The sequence below is a fragment of the Ranitomeya imitator genome, chromosome 6 (assembly GCF_032444005.1).
Source record: "Ranitomeya imitator isolate aRanImi1 chromosome 6, aRanImi1.pri, whole genome shotgun sequence".
NCBI lineage: Eukaryota > Metazoa > Chordata > Amphibia > Anura > Dendrobatidae > Ranitomeya > Ranitomeya imitator.
The window spans coordinates 481,285,750-481,304,707 of record NC_091287.1 but is presented as its reverse complement, the minus strand read 5'-3'; the positions used below and the strand labels follow the sequence as shown (position 1 = coordinate 481,304,707).

The 18,958-nt window shown below is 45.7% G+C and overlaps 1 protein-coding gene across 2 annotated transcripts in view; it reads left to right on the top strand.

Annotated features, from left to right (window-relative positions):
- The first annotated feature begins 7,761 nt into the window (after window positions 1-7,761).
- The window catches only part of LOC138642949 (cytochrome P450 2D17-like), a 172,228-nt gene continuing 161,031 nt past the window's right edge, over window positions 7,762-18,958 (top strand). Inside the window, exon 1 of one of the 2 annotated variants that reach the window (XM_069731582.1) lies at window positions 7,762-8,199. In XM_069731582.1, the coding sequence (XP_069587683.1) occupies window positions 7,996-8,199 (204 nt within the window). In that variant the 5' untranslated portion in view covers window positions 7,762-7,995. The remainder of the gene's footprint in view (window positions 8,200-18,958) is intronic. The other variant, XM_069731583.1, reaches the window with a different exon arrangement.

Sequence of the window (18,958 nt, the reverse complement as noted above, 5' to 3'; positions counted from 1 at the left end):
TGCGGAGGTGCCACTCTGCATCCCAGAGCTTCCAGCTAGCGAGACAAAATCATGATAGCAAGCTGGACAAGGAAACCATGAACAAATAATTAACTAGCAGGGACTTAGCTTCTGCTGGAGTAGACAGGTCACCAGAAAGATCCAAGAGCGAACTGAACCAGTACAAGAACATTGACAGCTGGCATGGAGTAACGATCTGAGTGGAGTTAAATAGAGCAGCCAGCCAAAGAATAAACTACATCACCTGTGGAAGGAACCTCAGAAGCAGCAGCTCCACTCACAGCCACCAGAGGGAGTCCATGGACAGAACTCACCGAAGTACCATTCATGACCACAGGAGGGAGTTCGATAACAGAATTCACAACAGGGGACCACGCATGTGGATAGTCATGCAGACCAAAGGCATCACAGCACATGTGCAGCTACGCAGCGGAGAAAGGAACTGAGCCGCATCCATACAGGTAACAGACAACAGTATCACTGCACATTAGGGGGAGAGGAGAAAGGGTTAAAGCAGAGACATGCAGAGTAACGCCGAAGTATCAAGGTATAAACCCACCGGCTTTACAGTATTTTATATAATTGTTCATATTTCTACTAAATTAATTTTGTATGTTTAAAACTTGCAATAAAGCTATTTACCTTTTAGTACTGCTTATTTCAACTAAATTAATTTTGTATGTTTAAAACTTGCAATAAAGCTATTTACCTTTTAGTACTGCTCTTTTATCCATTTCTCCTTTGGTTATCTTCTTGCATACTTATGGATCAGCATTCCTTTTTTGGGGTTATTAGACACTCCACCCGGGCTGCCACTAGAAATTTCGGGGGCCCCATACTGGCAAAATTTTCGGGGCCCCCTTGAGACTCCGCCCAGGCTCCACCCAGCACCACCTCCACCCCTCGAACTGTCCACAGTCCCACTGCTCTCTCTCGGAAAAACTCCACTTCTCACCTATCACACATTAACAGTTCCCATCACCAGATCACACATATAGCCGCCAGCTTTTGATTTGGCCAAAACTGTTATGAACAGGTGATTCAGAACCACAATGGACCTAGTGGTTAAGAGCACACAAAGTGACCTGATAGTTACTAACATAGGACGAGCTCTGAGACGTGGGAACTCTGCTGACCGCAATCCCTAATCCTATCATACCACACTAGAGGTAGCCGTGGATTGCGCCTAACGCTCCCTATGCAACTCGGCACAGCCTGAGAAACTAACTAGCCCTGAAGATAGAAAAATAAGCCTACCTTGCCTCAGAGAAATTCCCCAAAGGAAAAGGCAGCCCCCCACATATAATGACTGTGAGTAAGATGAAAATACAAACACAGAGATGAAATAGATTAAGCAAAGTGAGGCCCGACTTACTGAATAGACCGAGGATAGGAAAGATAGCTTTGCGGTCAACACAAAAACCTACAAACAACCACGCAGAGGGGCAAAAAGACCCTCCGCACCGACTAACGGTACGGAGGTGCTCCCTCTGCGTCTCAGAGCTTCCAGCAAGCAAGAAAAACCAATATAGCAAGCTGGACAGAAAATATAGCAACAAAAGTAACACAAGCAGAACTTAGCTTATGCAGGGCAGACAGGCCACAAGAACGATCCAGGAGAGAGCCAGACCAATACTGGAACATTGACTGGAGGCCAGGAACAAAGAACTAGGTGGAGTTAAATAGAGCAGCACCTAACGACTTAACCTCGTCACCTGAGGAAGGAAACTCAGAAGCCGCAGCCCCACTCACATCCACCAGCGGAAGCTCATAGATAGAACCAGCCGAAGTACCACTCATGACCACAGGATGGAGCCTGACCACAGAATTCACAACACAAAACATTTTTTAAGCCACCACCATAACACGGTAGACACTTTTGGCCAGGCCCTACTCTACTGTAACCTACTAAATATTTGTTAAAATATGCAATACAATTTAGGTATATTTTAATTTATTTTTCAATTTTTAAAATGAACAATAATACAACATACAGCGAACAAATACCACCGCACCATGACCAGACCACATATTACCACCAGAGTGATCGAATAATATCAAATACGGGGAACAAATACCACAACACCATGACCAGACTACATATTACCACCACATAGTGACTGAATAACACGATCCTGATCAGTAATAAAAAAAACACAATACTATCACCATCAGTGCCATTATACACAGGAGATCTGTAATTAGTATGCAGTGTCTGTGTACAGGTAATAGTGATCACTGGTGGTATTATACACAAGAGCTCTGTATATAATGTACAGGTAATACAGTGATCACTGGTGGCATTATACAGAGGACTACAGAGGACCTCTGTATATAGTATACAGTGTATAGTGTCAGTGTATAGGTAACACACTATCTCACCAGTGACGTCCCTAGGTGAAGGCCTTCATCTTTGTTTTTCATCTTTCATCCAGCACAGACCGCCATCACTTCTTCCAGCCAGGGCTCGTCTCTACAGGAAATAACACAGTTATCTGGAGCTCCACTTGCAGAACACATTACTTAATTTTTCCCAACTTCTACATTACACCACATGAAGAAAAAAAGGCGACATAGTATCACTCTACACAGTAACAGGACCGCCCCCCCATTTAACCCCTTCCCGACCTTTGACGTATCATGAAAACTTGTGCCAATCCGACCTGTGATGCAGCATATGCGTCATGGTCGGATCGCGCTCCTGCAGGTCGGGTGAAAGGGTTAACTGTAATTTCACCCGACCTGCAGGGATAGGGGGAGTGGTACTTGAGCCCGGGGCGGGTGGCTTCCCCCCATGGCTACGATCGCTCTGATTGGCTGTTGAAAGTGACGTTTCACTTTCAAATCAGAGCGATAGTAATATTACACCAATGAAAATTGGTGAAATATTACAATCCAGCCATGGCCGATGCTGCAATAGCATCAGCCATGGTTGGAGATCGCGATCTGCCCACCACCACCAATCTCCTCCCTTCCATCCTCCGTCCTGTCATCTGCTGTCCTCCGCTCCCCTCCGTCCTCCTGTCCGCTTCCCCTGCAGTCCGATCTCTTCCCCGCTGTCCGATCACCCCTCATACTTACCAACCTCCGGTGTCCGTCCGTCTGCTCCATGGGTGCCGCCATCTTCCAAAATGGCGGGCGCATGCGCAGTGCGCCTGCCGAATCTGCCAGCCAGCAGATTCATTCCAGGAACATTTTGATCGCTGTGATAGAGCCTAAAATAAAAAAAAAATAATAAATAAACCCCCCCTTTATCACCCCCATAGGTAGGGACAATAATAAAACAAAGAAAAAAAATTTACATTTATTTTTCCACTAAGGTTAGGGTTACAACTAGGGCTAGGGTTAGGGCGAGGGTTAGAGCTAAGGTTAGAGTTAGAATTAGGGTTAGAATTAGGCTATGTGCACACGGTGCGGATTTGGCTGCGGATCCCCAGCGGATTGGCCGCTGCAGATCCGTAGCAGTTTTCCATCACGTTTACAGTACCATGTAAACCTATGGAAAACCAAATCCGCTGTGCCCATGGTGCGGAAAATACCACGCGGAAATGCTGCGTTGTATTTTCTGCACTCAATTCTTTGTGCGGATTCCACAGCGTTTTACACCTGTTCCTCAATAGGAATCCGCAGGTGAAATCCACACAAAAAACAATGGAAATCCATGGTAAATCCGCAGGTAAAAGCAGTGCGCTTTACCTGTGAATTTTTCAAAAACTGTGCGGAAAAAATCCTCACACGAATCTGCAACGTGGGCACACAGACTTAGGATTAGAGTTGGAATTAGAGTTAGGGTTGGAATTAGGGTAAGGGTTGGAAATAGGGTTAAGATTAGGGTTCGGGGTGTGCTGGGGTTAGGGTTACGCTTGTGGTTAGGGTTATGGATAGGGTTAGGGGTGTGTTGGGGCTAGTGTTGGAGTTAGAATTGAGGGGTTTCCACTGTTTAGGCACATCAGGGGTCTCCAAACGCGACATGACGCCACCATTGATTTTCAGCCAATCTTGCGTTCAAAAAGTCAAATGGTGCTCCCTCCCTTCCGAGCCCCAACGTGCGCCCAAACAGTGGTTTACCCAAACATATGGGTTATCAGCATACTCAGGAAAAATTGCACAACCACATCGGTGGTCTAATTTCTCCTGTTACCCTTGGGAAAATAAAAAAAATGGGGGCTAAAACTTATTTTTGTGGAAAATAAAAGATTTTTCATTTTCACGGCTCTGCGCTATAAATTTCTGTGAAGCACTTGGGGGTTCAAAGTGCTCACCACACATCTAGATAAGTTCCTTGAGGGTCTAGTTTTCAAAATGGGGTCACTTGTGGGGGGTTTCTACTGTTTAGGCACATCAGGGGCTTTGCAAACCCAACGTGACGCCTGCAGACCATTCCATCAAAGTCTGCATTCCAAAACGTCACTACTTCCCTTCTGAGCACTGACGTGTGCCCAAACAATGGTTCCCCCTACATATCGGGTATCAGCGTACTCAGGACAAACTGGACAACAACTTTTGTGGTCCAATTTCTCCTGTTACCCTTGTGAAAATAAAAAATTGCGGGCTAAAAAATTATTTTTGAGGAAAGAAAAATGATTTTTTATTTTCATGGCTCTACGTTATAAACTTCTGTGAAGCACTTGGGGGTTCAAAGTGCTCCTTGCACATCCAGTTCCTTGGGAGGTCTAGTTTCCAAAATGGGGTCACTTGTGGGTGAGCTCTGATGCTTAGGCACACAGGGGCTCTCCAAACGCGACATGGTGTCCGCTAACGATTGGAGCTAATTTTTCATTCAAAAAGTCAAATGGCGCTCCTTCCCTTCCGAGCCTTGCCGTGTGCCCAAACAGTGGTTTACCCCACATGTGAGTTACAGTTGTACTCAGAAGAAATTGCCCAACAAATTTTAGGATCCATTTTATCCTGTTGCCCATGTAAAAATGAAAAAATTGAGGCTAAAAGAATTTTTTTTTTAAAAAAAGCACTTTTTCATATCTACGGATCAATTTGTGAAGCACTTGGGGGCTCAAAGTGCTCACTATGCATCTATATAAGTTCCTTGGGGGGTCTAGTTTCCAAAATGGGGTCACTTGTGGGGGAGCTCCAATGTTTAGGCACACAGGGGCTCTCCAAACTTGACATGGTGTCCGCTAACGATTGGAGCTATTTTTTCATTCAAAAAGTCAAATGGCACTCCTTTCCTTCCGAGACTTGCCGTGCGCTCAAATAGTGGTTTGTGACCACATATGAGGTATCGGTGTACTCAGGTGAAATTGCCCAACAAATTTTAAGATCCATTTTATCCTGTTGCCCATATAAAAATGAAAAAATTGAGGCTAAAAACATTTTTTTGTGAAAAAAAAGTACTTTTTCATTTTTATGTATCAATTTGTGAAGCACCTGGGGATTCAAAGTGCTCACTATACATCTAGATAAGTTCCTTGGGGGATCTAGTTTCTAAAATGTGGTCACTTGTGGGGGAGATCCAATGTTTAGGCACACAGGGGCTCTCCAAACATGGTGTCCGCTAAAGATTGGAGTCAATTTTTCATTCAAAAAGTCAAATGGCGCTCCTTCCCTTCCGAGCCCTTTCGTGCACCCAAACAGTGGTTCCCCCCCACATATGGGGTATCTGCTTACTCAGGACAAATTGTGCAATAACTTTTGTGGTCCAGTTTCTCCTTTTACCCTTGGGGAAATAAGAAATTGTTGCTAAAAGATCATTTTTGTGACTAAAAAGTTAAATGTTCATTTTTTCCTTCCATATTGCTTCTGCTGCTGTGAAGCACCTGAAGGGTTAATACACTTCTTGAATGTGGTTTTGAGCACCTTGAGGGGTGCAGTTTTTAGAATGGTGTCAATTTTGGGTATTTTCCGCCAGATAGACCCCTCAAACTAACTTCAAATGTGAGGTGGTCCCTAAAAAAAATGGTTTTGTAAATTTTGTTGTAAAAATGAGAAATCGCTGGTCAAATTTTAACCCATATAACTTCTTAGCAAAAAAAAATTTTGTTTCCAAACTTGTGCTGATGTAAAGTAGACATGTGAGTAATGTTATTTATTAACTCTTTTGTGTCACATAACTCTCTGGTTTAACAAAATAAAAATTCAAAATTCAAATATTGCTAAATTTTCAAAATTGTCGCCAAATTTCTGATTTTTTCACAAATAAACGCAAAAATTATTGACCTAAATTTACTACTGTCATGAAGCCCAATATGTCTCGAAAAAACATTCTCAGAATCGCTAGGATCCATTGAAGCGTTCCAGAGTTATTACCTCATAAAGGGACACTAGTCAGAATTGCAAAAAATGGCCAGGTCATTAAGGTCAAAATAGGCTGGGTCATGAAGGGGTTAAAACAGTATCCTCAAAAAATAAAATGAATACATGACTGCAGTAATATCCCTTAATTAGCCCCTATGGTAATAATATTCCCCATGCTGGGCCCTGTGTGTCTCATTCCTGGCTCCAGCGATATGTTCTCCCATCCTGCCCTCATGAGTATCTATTCTGCCCCATATGATCTCCCCATCCTGCCCCATCTGTCTCCATCGTATCCATCTTGCCCCATGATCCAATCTTGCCCCCATGTCTTTCATTCTGCCCCGTATCTCCATTCTTGCCCCACCTGTCTCCAGTCCTGCCACCAGTGCTCTATCATTCTGCCCCAGTGTGTCCAGCATTCTGCCCCCAGTGTGTCCAGCATTCTGTCCCCAGTGTGTCCAGCATTCTGCCCCCAGTGTGTCCAGCATTCTGTCCCCAGTGTGTCCAGCATTCTGTCCCCAGTGTGTCCAGCAATCTGCCCCCAGTGTGTCCAGCAATCTGCCCCCAGTGTGTCCAGCATTCTGCCCCCAGTGTGTCCAGCATTCTGCCCCAATGTGTCCAGCATTCTGTCCCCAGTGTGTCCAGCATTCTTCCCCCAGTGTGTCCAGCATTCTGCCCCCAGTGTGTCCAGCATTCTGCCCCCAGTGTGTCCAGCATTCTGCCCCCAGTGTGTCCAGCATTTTGCCCCAGTGTCTCTAGCAATCTGCCCCCAGTGTCTCCAGCATTCTGCCCCCAGTGTCTCCAGCATTCTGCCCCCAGTGTGTCCAGCATTCTGCCCCCAGTGTGTCGAGCATTCTGCCCCCAGTGCTTCAGCATTCTGCCCCAGTGCTCCAGCATTCTGCCCCAATGCTCCAGCATTCTACGCCAGTGTGTCCAGCATTCTGCGCCCCGCCCCGTGTCTCCAGCATTCTGCCCTGGGGCCCCCCGAATCGCCACTCTCAATAATAATAATAAAAAAAGTTCTTCTTACCTGGCCGCGTTCCTGCGGTGAAGGCGAGGCTCTCTCCACTCAGCTGACGCGCGCACTTGCCGGCAACTGACACTGACGCCAGACGCCGGCAACGTGCGCTCTGTGGCTGAAGTCAGCTGCCAGCCTCCGATTGGCTGGCAGCTGTTAACTACTGACGTGCGGGCACAGGCCCGCACCCGCACGTCAATAGTGTTGCCGCAGCGCCGCTAAGGGCCCAGTTTAGCCTGCCGGTAGGGGCTCGGTGAGCAGATGAGACGGGGCCCGATGCGGGCCCCCTCTGCCCACCGGGCCCCATACGCCAGTCAGGGCAGTAATGCCCTGATGGCGGCCCTCAACTCCACCATGCTTAAGCACTTGGCTCATGTAATAGTTGTGATTACTTTAGCTCTGAATTACTAGTATCTGTTTTCAAGGAAATTCACCCTTTTACTCAGAAAGTTACTGCAGCTGAGAAATGTGATCCAGATTGAGAGGGCTGGACTTGGCGCATGGCCAGGAAGGAAGAACCGGGCATGAAGAATCAGGCATAGTGGTGTATTGTATACACATCATAGACCTTAAAGTGCTCAGAAACAAACAGTGGCAGACAAAGAGCTGAACATACCAAGCAGTGAAATCTCTGTCTCTGTGTAGTTCCTGCGGTATTATCTTACACGAGTACTATTTAGTTCTGTAAGGAAGAGCTAGCACCAGAACTGAGACCACCCTTGGACATGGAGCGTCTGTCTTTCCCATTATCCTTGCTGCCTGTTGGGAATGCTACTTGTATAGGCCTTGCTATTGCTGCAGTTTGTCTACTAATTCACTGGGTGAAAATCAGAAAAAGACGGAATTACCCCCCAGGACCTTTCCCTCTCCCCTTGGTGGGGAACGCCTTCCATCTGGACTTCAACAACTTACCTGAAAGTTTATCCCAGGTAAAACTATAGGAATAATTATGTCTGCACGTGAGCAAAGGAGAGATGCACTACTAAAAACATGCAAAACATTTGACATAAGCCTTAATTCACGCATCTGCATGATTGGTATGTTTTTCTTTTTTTATTTTTTTAATTAGTTGACTCTTAATGTATCAGTTCTAATTGGCTGGTACTCTGAAGTACAATTCGTTTTCATCTGTGTCTCACAAATTCCCATAGACTTTAAGGCCACATGCACACGTTCAGTATTTTGTGGAGTTTTTTCTACCTCAGTATTTGTAATGCAAAACCAGGCGTGAAAACAATCAGAGGAAAAGTATAATAGAAACACGTCACCACTTCTGTATTTATCACCCACTCCTGGTTTTGGCTTACAAATACTGATGTAAAATAGTGAATTTGTGCCACATTCCCACAATGAGCTTTTGGTGAGTTTTTGACACCGGACTATCTGCAGCATTTAAATTAGGTTACTTGCATGTTTTTTCACTGCTTTTTCACGTCCTTATTTTAACATGCACTTTTATCACATTTTTGACGATGCATCCTTTGTCTCTTTTTGGTATGTCATGCTTTAACCCCTTCCCGACCTCCGCCGTACTAGTACTGCGCTGCTGGAGGTGCATTCCTGACTAGCGCAGTACTAGTACGGCGCCGCCATTTTCCGGTCACCATGCGGCATCGCGTGGTGACCGGGTTCCGATGGCTGCTGTCCATGATGGCAGACCATCTCTGCACGTAGCCCGGGGGCTGCACCGCCCCCCCACATCGGCGATCGCTGTGATTGGCTGGTCAATTCTGACCAGCCAATCACAGCAATAAAGCAATAAAGTTATTAAAAAAAAAAAAAAAAAGCATGTGACCGGCTGTGATCTGTGCTCAGTGACGTAGCACTAATCACAGCCGTCACAGTGGGTGGGGTGATCACCACGTCACCTCACCTGATTAATCCCTAGGGCGCTGATTGGCTGAACAATAGCTTCTAGCCAATCGGCTAATTGGGCAAATGCTGAGAAAAGGGGAAAGCAGAGCCCAATGCAGCGACAACATGCTGGTGGTTAAGTATAAGGACAAAAGGGATGTCCTTATCCTGACCACCATACACCGTGACAACAGCACCCTTATCACTGTTCGTGGGACCACAACACAAGTCTCAAAGCCAGCTTGTATCTTGGATTACAATCGGTACATGGGGGTGTGGATCTTTCAGATCAGGTCCTCCAACCATACAGGGCCATGCGAAAAGCCAAAGTATGGTACAAAAAATTGACCATGCACATTGTACAGATGGCACTGTACAATGCTTTTGTGCTGTTCCGATCTGCAGGCAATACGGGGACCTTCCTTTAGTTTCAGGAGGTAGTCATCAAGGCCCTAATGTTTGGCACTCAGGGAGGTGAGGGTCCCAGTACTTCTGAATCTGACAGTGCCCGTATTGTCCCAGGTCAACATTTCCCAGGACAGGTTCCCCAAACAGCGAGGACAGGACGATCACAAAAACGGTGCCGAGTATCTCCAAGAGGGGAATCCAAAAGGACACAATTTACCATTGTGAAACCTGCCCTGAGAAACCTGGCCTTTGAATTAAGGATTGCTTCAAAGCATACCACACGTCCACAAATAAGTAAAATTTGTTTATACCCTGTTGACACAACACACTTTTATAAATCTGATCTACCCCGCACATCTTACATATAACACCACATTATAAATTCATACACCAGTAAAACAAAAAGCATTATAATAAATACTATAAAACTATGCCTCTAGATAAATTCATTCAGGGGTGTAGATTCCAAAATGGGGTCACTTGTGAGGGGTTTCTACTGTTTAGGCACATCAGGGGCTCTGCAAACACAACATGACGCCTGCAGACCATTCCATCAAAGTCTGCAATCCAAAACGTCACTCCTTCCATTCCGAGCCCTGCCGTGCGCCCAAACAGTGGTTTTCCCCCACATATGGGGTATTGGCGTACTCATCAGAAATTGCACAACAACTTTTGTGGTCCAATTTCTCCTTTTACACTTGTGAAAATAAAAAACATTGTTGCAGAAAAATCATTTTTGTGGAAAAAATGTGATTTTTTTTTCACGGCTTTACGTACTAAACTACTGTGAAGCACCTGGGAGTTCAAAGTGCTCACCACATGGCTAGATAAGTTCCTTGAAGGGTCTAGTTTTCAAAATGGGGTCACTTGTTTGGTTTTTCCAATGTTTAGGCACATCAGGGTCTCTTCAAATGCAACATGGCGTCCGCTATCAATTCCAACCATAGTTGCGTTCAAAAAGTCAAAAGGTGCTCCTTCACTTCCGAGCCCTTCCGTGCGCCCAAAAAGTGTTTTTTCCCCCATATATGGGGTATCGGCGTACTCAGGAGAAATTGCACAACAACGTTTTGGGTCCATTTTCTCCTTTTACAATTGTGAAAATAAAAAATTGTTGCTGAAAGATCATTTTTGTGACTAAAAAGTTAAATGTTCATTTTTTCCTGCCACGTTCCTTTAACTGCTGTGAAGCACCTAAAGGGTTAATAAACTTCTTGAATGTGGTTTTGATCAGCTTGAGGGGTGAAGTTTTTAGCATGGTGTCACTTTTGGGTATTTTCTTTCATATTGACCCCTCAAAGTGACTTCAAATGTGATATGGGTCCTAAAAAATGGTTTTGTAAAATTTGTTGAAAAAATTAGAAATCGCTGGTTGCTGGTTTTAAGCCTTATAAATTTCTAACGAAAAAAAATGTTGGTTCCAAAATTGTGCTGATGTAAAGTAGACATGTGGGAAATAGTTAATAAATAATATTTTGTGTGATATGACTCTCTGATTTAAGGGCATAAAAATTAAAAGTTTGAAAATTGCAAAATTTTCTAAATTTTTGCCAAATTTCCATTTTTTTCACAAATAAACGCAAGTCATATCAAAGAAATTTTACCACTAACATGAAATACAATATGTCACGAGAAAACCCTGTCAGAATCATCAGGATCCGTTGAAGCGTTCCAGAGTTATTACCTCATAAATTGACAGTGGTCAGAAGTGTAAAAATTGGCAGGGTCAGAAAGGTGAAAACAGGCTGGGTCTTGAAGGGGTTAAATAAAGCTGCTTTGTTTTTGATACTCCCTGGTATTTGGCTTTGATAAAATTTTATTGATATACTTAGGTGCAGATTATATGCACTTTTGATGTGTTTCTGCCACAAAAATGCACTAAAAATGCATGCGTTTTTTACCTGAAGATTTTCCACATCTAAATGTAAGTCTATGGGGAAAATCTGCACATAAAATTCAGCATACCCGGAGGAGGAATTAACATATTTTGGACTGGAAACGAGTGTAATAGTATGCAGGTACTGAGTATGTTACCACAGAACAGACAGACCAACAGTTGAGGGGTTTAATAACAGGAATCAGGTTCTCCTCGCAATGGAAAATAACTAGCAATAAAACAGTGCAAAAATAAGGGAGTCAAACAGTGTAACAGGAGTAAACAAGATTTCTTGAGAAAAGAACACTTATCAGTCTGATGAGGACTTGCTTGAAGGGTCGTCTTCTCCAACGTAACAGCAGCACTTGTCGTCCCTCTGTTGTCCGTGGGCTGAGTAGTCTCTAGGAGCACGCTGCCTGGGGTTTCGGGAGTTAATGTGATATGCACAGGCTCTGAGTCTTTGGCTTTTACAGCACAGCCTATCCAGGGAAAACGATGGTCAGTCTATTATTAAGTCTCTCACCAGGAATCAGGGACTCTGCACTGATACCGTGGGTACCAGGGGTCACAGTCTCTCTACTGATACTGCGGGTACCAGGGGGTCGCAGTCTCTGCACGGGCCAATGTCTCTTCTCGGGTCTCAAAGTGCCCCTCTCCAGTCACAGCAGAGTCCGCTTTCATGTACTCACAGGATGCAGTCTTTCTGGGCAATCTCCCTGTATTTGTCCTCTGACCGGGAGCTCTCTCTCTCTCCCAGAGCGCAGCTGCACCCTGCTCTGATTGCTGCTTAGGCTGCTCACGCTGCTCTGCTTTTTGCGCGCATGCCTTTCCCGCTTTCTGCCTGGTTTCCTTCCTGTCCCAGTCTCTAAAGGTACCATCACATTAAACCGACGCTGCAGCGATCTAGACAACGATGCCGATCGCTGCAGCGTCGCTGTTTGGTCGCTGGAGAGCTGTCACACAGACTGCTCTCCAGCGACCAATGATCCCGAAGTCCCCGGGTAACCAGGGTAAACATCGGGTTACTAAGTGCAGGGCCGCGCTTAGTAACCCGATGTTTACCCTGGTTACCAGTGTAAATGTAAAACAAAAACAGTGCATACTTACATTCCGGTGTCTGTCCCCCGGCGTCCGCTTCCCTGCACTGTGTAAGCGCGCTGGGCGGAAAACAGAGTGGTGACGTCACCGCTGTGCTCTGCTTTACGGCCGGCCTGCGCTGACACTGGGGGACGCAGGGAAGCTGACGCTGAGGAACGTGACAGGAATGTAAGTATGTAGTGTTTTTTTTTACTTTTATAATGGTAACCAGGATAAACATCGGGTTACTAAGCACGGCCCTGCGCTTAGTAACCCGATGTTTACCCTGGTTACCAGTGAAGACATCGCTGAATCGGCGTCACACACACCAATTCAGCGATGTCAGCGGGTGATCCAGCGATGAAATAAAGTCCTGGACTTTCCCCAGCGACCAACGATCTCCCAGCAGGGGCCTGATCGTTGGTCGCTGTCACGCATAATGATTTCGTTTATGATATCGTTGCTACGTCACAAAAAGCAACGATATCGTTAACGATATCGTTATGCGTGACGGTACCTTAAGTCTTCCCCCTGGGGAACGGGTAGCACAGCTCATTGGTTCCAAGCACAGAGCCGAGAAGGTAACCGCCCTCGGACTCTTCTTGTGCTTCACCTCTTTACACAAGGACCACAGACCAGTTTATGCTGAGTAAAATAAAAGCACAGTGCGCAGGAGATTTCTATACATCCCATCCACTTTGCTGGTACTGTAAGATGCTGAGTTTCTAGTATAGCAAAAATTTGCAGAGTTAAAAACGCACTAAAACCTCATCGTGGGAACATAGCCTAATGGTTGAGTATGATGCATAAATCGGAAGGGGAAAGGACATACTGAGTCTCACAGACCCTTTTTTTTCTTTTAACTGATGTGTGAGTGGCTCATTGAAACCCTTCGTATCAATGTGCTGTCCGGCAAGTGTCGGGGCCCACTCACCATCGGGTACACTGGCACGCTATGAAGCCTGTGAGGCGGGGTAGCCGGTCCCCCTCAAATCCTTACCTTTCCTCATTCCCCGCAGCATCAGTGTCTTCAGTTTGTTCTGGCTCTGTGAGGTCTCAGGGAAGAAAGCGTCACTACAGCGCTTTCAGTGCAGTGCAGATAATCAGAAGATGCTGAATAGACTGGAGGTGGGAGGAATGATAGTGGTGAGTATTTTATTTATTTTTTATATATAAAGCCCATTATACTGTATGGAGCAATATATGGGGAAATTATATACTGTATGAAGTAACATTTGGGGCCCATTATATTGTATGGAGCATTACAAGGGGGCACTATACTGTATGGAGCCTATAATACTGTATGTAGCAATACATGGGGCCCATTATTCTGTATGGAGCATTATATGGACCCATTAAGTTGTATAGAGGACTATTTGGTGCCCAAAATACTGTAAGGAGGACTACACTGTCATTAAATGATGTGTGCCTCTTAAATAGAAATGCGCGAATATTTCAATGTTCGGTTTGCTTAATTTGCCATATTATTGCAGAACATAGCCGAAAGCCATACAAGTCAATGGGAGGCAAAAACAAATGCATGCACAACACCTTCAAACGGCCCCATTGCTGCCAAAACACAAGAAATTAGGGGCAGACACCAGGAAAGTGGCCTCAATTCATCCACAGTACAAACTGTAGCATAGCAAGGCAGCAATCAGCCATGAATGAGGTATCGTGGTCTGGGCCAACATTTACAGCTTTCAACTGAATGTCAAAATAAGACGAGATGGGTGAAGGATCATGTAGGCCTGCTCTGCTGGGAGCCCTGGTGCCACATGCAACAGCTCAACCTGATTTCATGCTCAACCACACCCAGGTAGTGCAAATATCAGTTTTGTAGACTACAATTTTCAGAAAAATCTAAGGATTGTAGTAGCGCAAGTAGTTGACTCCAAGGAAGTGGAGGCCTGATGGTCTTGGAGGCCTACTGCTACAGGCAACACACATGAAGGAGACCCAACCAGGAGTGTTCACATTTCCAAATAGTAGTGGCAGACACCAACAAAGGAACATCGATTTCACCACAGTAGAAATAGGAGATAGGGACCAGACAGGTCTTTGACTACACCCAACCCAGCAGATGGAGACCAACCATAACTGTTCACATTTCCACAAATTTGTTTTAACATCTGCAGCAGCAACAGCAGGCACAGAAGCCACACTAAAGCTATCACAGAATGCAGTTACGCGACATTAATGCAGCACACTAAAAAATGCAACATTGCCTAGTCTGTACAGTCTGCCATTGGGGTACAAAAGTCCTTGGAGATCCATGACTTGTTCATCTTCATGAAAGTTAGGCAGTCTACATTTTCAGGAGTCAGCCGGCTGCGCTCATCCGTCATGACACCACCAGCAGCGCTGAAGACATGTTCTGAGAGAACGCTGGCTGCCGGGCATGATAAAACCTCCAAGGCTTAGAGTTGTGAGGCAACCTCAGGCCACTCTTCCATTTTTGAAGACCAAAATATGAAAGGATCCAAACCCTCCCTAATGGTATTGATATTTAGTTCTAGATACTCCTGCACCATCCTCACCATTCATTCACCATATGTCAAACTTGGACTCTGTTGTGCTGGTGCACTAATTGATTTAAAAAAAAAAAAAAGTGTCTAAGGACTCACAGAAATTGCTTCTTCCACTTACACTACCGCAGCCGCTGTTGCCAATGTTTTGGCATTGACGGATTGATGTGCTGGAGGTTGGAAGTCTGGAGCTACAATTTGCACTGTGTGCCTCACTGCTGTCATGGGGAAAACCTCTCTTGAGGTTGTGTAAAAGCGTGTTTCAATACTCTAGTATTCGCGGGTCCCTTTACAGGGAGGGAAGCATCTGGCAAAATTTGGTCTTGTAATGTGGATCTAACGGAGTGGCAACCCACTAGTCAGCAATATTCCGAATCGTAACTATACTGGGATCATGTTGCAGATAGTGCAGCAAGAAGGCACTCATATGTCGGGATCTTCCATGAGGGCCCATATTGTGTTGGTGGCTGTGTAACACTATATTTGTTTCCTCCATCCCTCCTGCCAACCACAAACTACAGAGAGTGGATGATTATCCTCTTCATCTCCTGACAGTTGCTCGCCCATCACCTCTTCCTCCTCCATTTGCTTCTCGAATCTTGCACTTTCACAGTTTGTCTGTTATCACCAGCCCCCCTTGATCGCAGTAATCCACCTTCCCTTGGCACCCGCCTGTTAAATGACAGCCTGGAACTTGGAGATAATGTTATCCCTTCCGCATCCTTCTCTGCCTCCTCTTCCTCTGGGACCACCACCTCCTCTTGCAGACTATTCAAAGTCTGCTCCAGCATATAGATGACCAGAATAGTGATGCTGATGAAGTCGTTGTCAGCACTAACCATATTGGTAGCCATTGTGAAACTGTGCAGAAGGGTACAGAGGTCCTTAATCTGTGCCCACTCCGTAAACGTGATATGCGCCACATCCGTACTGCTTTGGCTCAGGCTATATGCATGACATACTGTGTCAGGGCTCGTTACTGCTGCCACAGTCACTGCAATGTAACAAGGTGGACCAGGGTGGTAGTCCTGACCAAGTACACCCACAAAACACAGTCCGCAGACCCCCTTGTACATGAAAACACAGGACAGATGACCTTTTCTTCCCAGTCACTGTAGTCCATGCAATGAAAATTCAAGGTCACGGCTGTGATCCAACAGGGATAAACTTTAATAAAACAGTGAAGGGAAACAACAGTGGCTTCCTGCTCTCTCCCTGACACTGTCCACGGCCGTACCCAACACACTCACGGTAGACAAAATCAAGCAGTAGTCCACTCACTGGGATCAAGATGCTTTTGGTCCCTTCAGCGGGGGCCCTTCCAAAGTACAGGGGCCATGTTGTAGACTTTAAGTCTTTAGTCTGGGGCAGCAGATTCTGTTCCCTCCTGGGATCTGGCAATGCCCTGGCTGCTCCTATACATCTGCCCAGGGCAAACATGCCCAGGCTACTGACTATAGCAGCAGCTTCTTGCCTCCTTTTCTGTGCTGCTAGTCCAGCCCACCTTTAGCTATTAACTATCCCTATCCTACATACAGGCAGCAGTTAATACAATGGACACATTAGCAATTAAAGGGAACTCACACCATGGACCAATGTAAACATAACACATCAATATAAGGCAATTCGATCAAATTACATGACATGTACAGTACAAGTTTTACCATGCACATTAAGAACAATGTGAACACAGAAGTCAGCACAATACATTAAGAGCATATTTATATCAATTGCTTGGGGGCCACACAGGAAGGAAAGAGGGAGCACTGAGGTCCTCCGCCACCTCCTTACAGCAACATGTACAGAGTGGAATTCCACCGTGTTGGCACATCGCATATCAACCTGTTAACTGGCATGGAGAAAGACCTTTATTGATGCAAGTCGATGACCTGAGGGGTGTGAACTTCTGAAGTTAGCACATTGCTTCCGGCTTTCTGCAGCAGCTCACCCAGGCCAGGATGTAGCAGAGAAAATGCTGTACCACCAGGTTGAGGACGTGAGCCATGAAAAGCACACGTGTGAGCTTGCCTCGCTGTAGAGCCGCCACCTAGTTTGCACCGTTATCAGTCTTAGCCTTCCCTGCATGCAGGTTCAGCGGAGACAGCCATTGCTCAAACTCAGCCTGGAGAGCTGTCCACAACTGTCTTCCTTTATGCTTTTCACTCTTGGACCCAGCGGCAGCCTCCCTCCGTCTCTAGCTGACACACCTGGACCTGGGTGGTGATAAATCCCTAGTCTGCTGCAGAGAGTCACCGGTGATATTCACATTTTTCAATTGTGATGGCTTGGAGCAGTCAGCTAACTTCCTCTCTGTAGCTGTTGAGGACGATTGGTGTTACTTCTGAGTCTGCTCAAGCTAAGTTCCATTCCCCTTGTCTGTCTCCCCCTTTTTGTCTTTAGTTTACAATGGGGATTGACCAGTGCCTTCCCTCCCCATCCCTGTCCAGGGCTTGGCACTAGGGAGATACAGGGCTTAGGTTTTCTTCTCAATGATCGGTGAGGAACCAGTTTAGGGACAGTAGGGCAGGTAGGGTGTAATTAGATCTGCCTAGGTTTCTCCACTCCCCCTTTCCCTCGTGTCTGGGCTTCCTTCCCCTCATCCCTTCGTGTTGCACTTAGTCTTTCCCACACTGTGCGTAATAGATGGTGAGGATTCGCTCTGCACTGTTGGAACACATGTCTCAATAAGGCAGTGTCATGGGTGTGTCAGGTGTGACAGTCCCAAAGATAAAGCCGTGTGCACTACTACTAGTGGTGCCCAGGTAGGTTCCCACACCATGTGATACTAAAAGAAAGAACCTGGCACTCAACTTAATGCTCGTGAGATTTTAATGGTAGTAGCCAAAAAAAAGTTTCGGTCCTATATCTGGACCTTCATCAGTTACATACTATGATGAAAAAGTGAATGACTGTAGTGTCATATAAGGCACAGCATGGTCTGCGTCTGGTATTTGCGCAGATAGGTTTAGGCACACAGACTGGACTTATTAACGCTGATAGGTGCTGTGCTTGTGTCCAGACACGGAATCCCCGCTTGTCCTGGATCCTGCTGTAGGAGGTCTTTGCGGTTAGCTCAGGGACTTTCTTAATTTTTGCATCTCTGTTATGGAGCGATATCCTTCTCCCTCTATAACCCAACAGTTACCTCCACCTTTTAATGCTAATTACACACCTGTGCTGTAGGTTTAATTGCATTCAATTGCTGCATAATGGTGCTGGTGTTAGTACTTCTAACTAGACAGACAAGTAAGAGCTAACAATCGGTTAGTTCATTTTCAGAGGACTCTTGGAGGATTGCTGGCGTGACATCTCAGATGTCTTCTCAAGCTAAGTATTCCCCTCGTTCGTCTACCCTTTCTGCCTTTAGTCGTAGTGGGCACTGACTAGTGCACATCCCTTCCCCTCCCTAACCAGGGCCTATCGCAAGGGACAGACAGGGATTAGGTTCCTGCTTGGCGATAGGTGCAGAACCTATATAAGCATGGTTATGGCACACAGGTTGATTTTTAGATCTGCCTAGGAGTCTACAGTCCCCACTTCCCTAGTGTTTGGGCTCCCCCCTCACTCACCCCATTGTTGTGCACTTACTTATCCTTCACCCAGTATTACAGGCAGAGATTGAGGGCAAAGGCCCTAGAGGAGGTGGAGGAGGCAGAAGCAGTGGAGGAAGTGTTAAATGTAGATGTTTGTCCTGCAAGCTTTGAGGATTCCAAGACTTGTGGAGCAGTGCCTGCCTTCACAGCCACCTGAGTCGCCAAGTCAGTGAGATGTAACGCTCTTGGCTATGCTTGTCCAATTGTCTGTGGTAAAATGCACCCTGGCAGACAGAGATTTAGTCAAGGAATAGGTGATGTTGTCTGCGACATGCTGGTGTAGCGCAGGCACAGCTTTCTTAAAAAAGTAATAGTGGGGAGGCGTGGCTAACAGCTGAAGGAGCAGGACGCACGT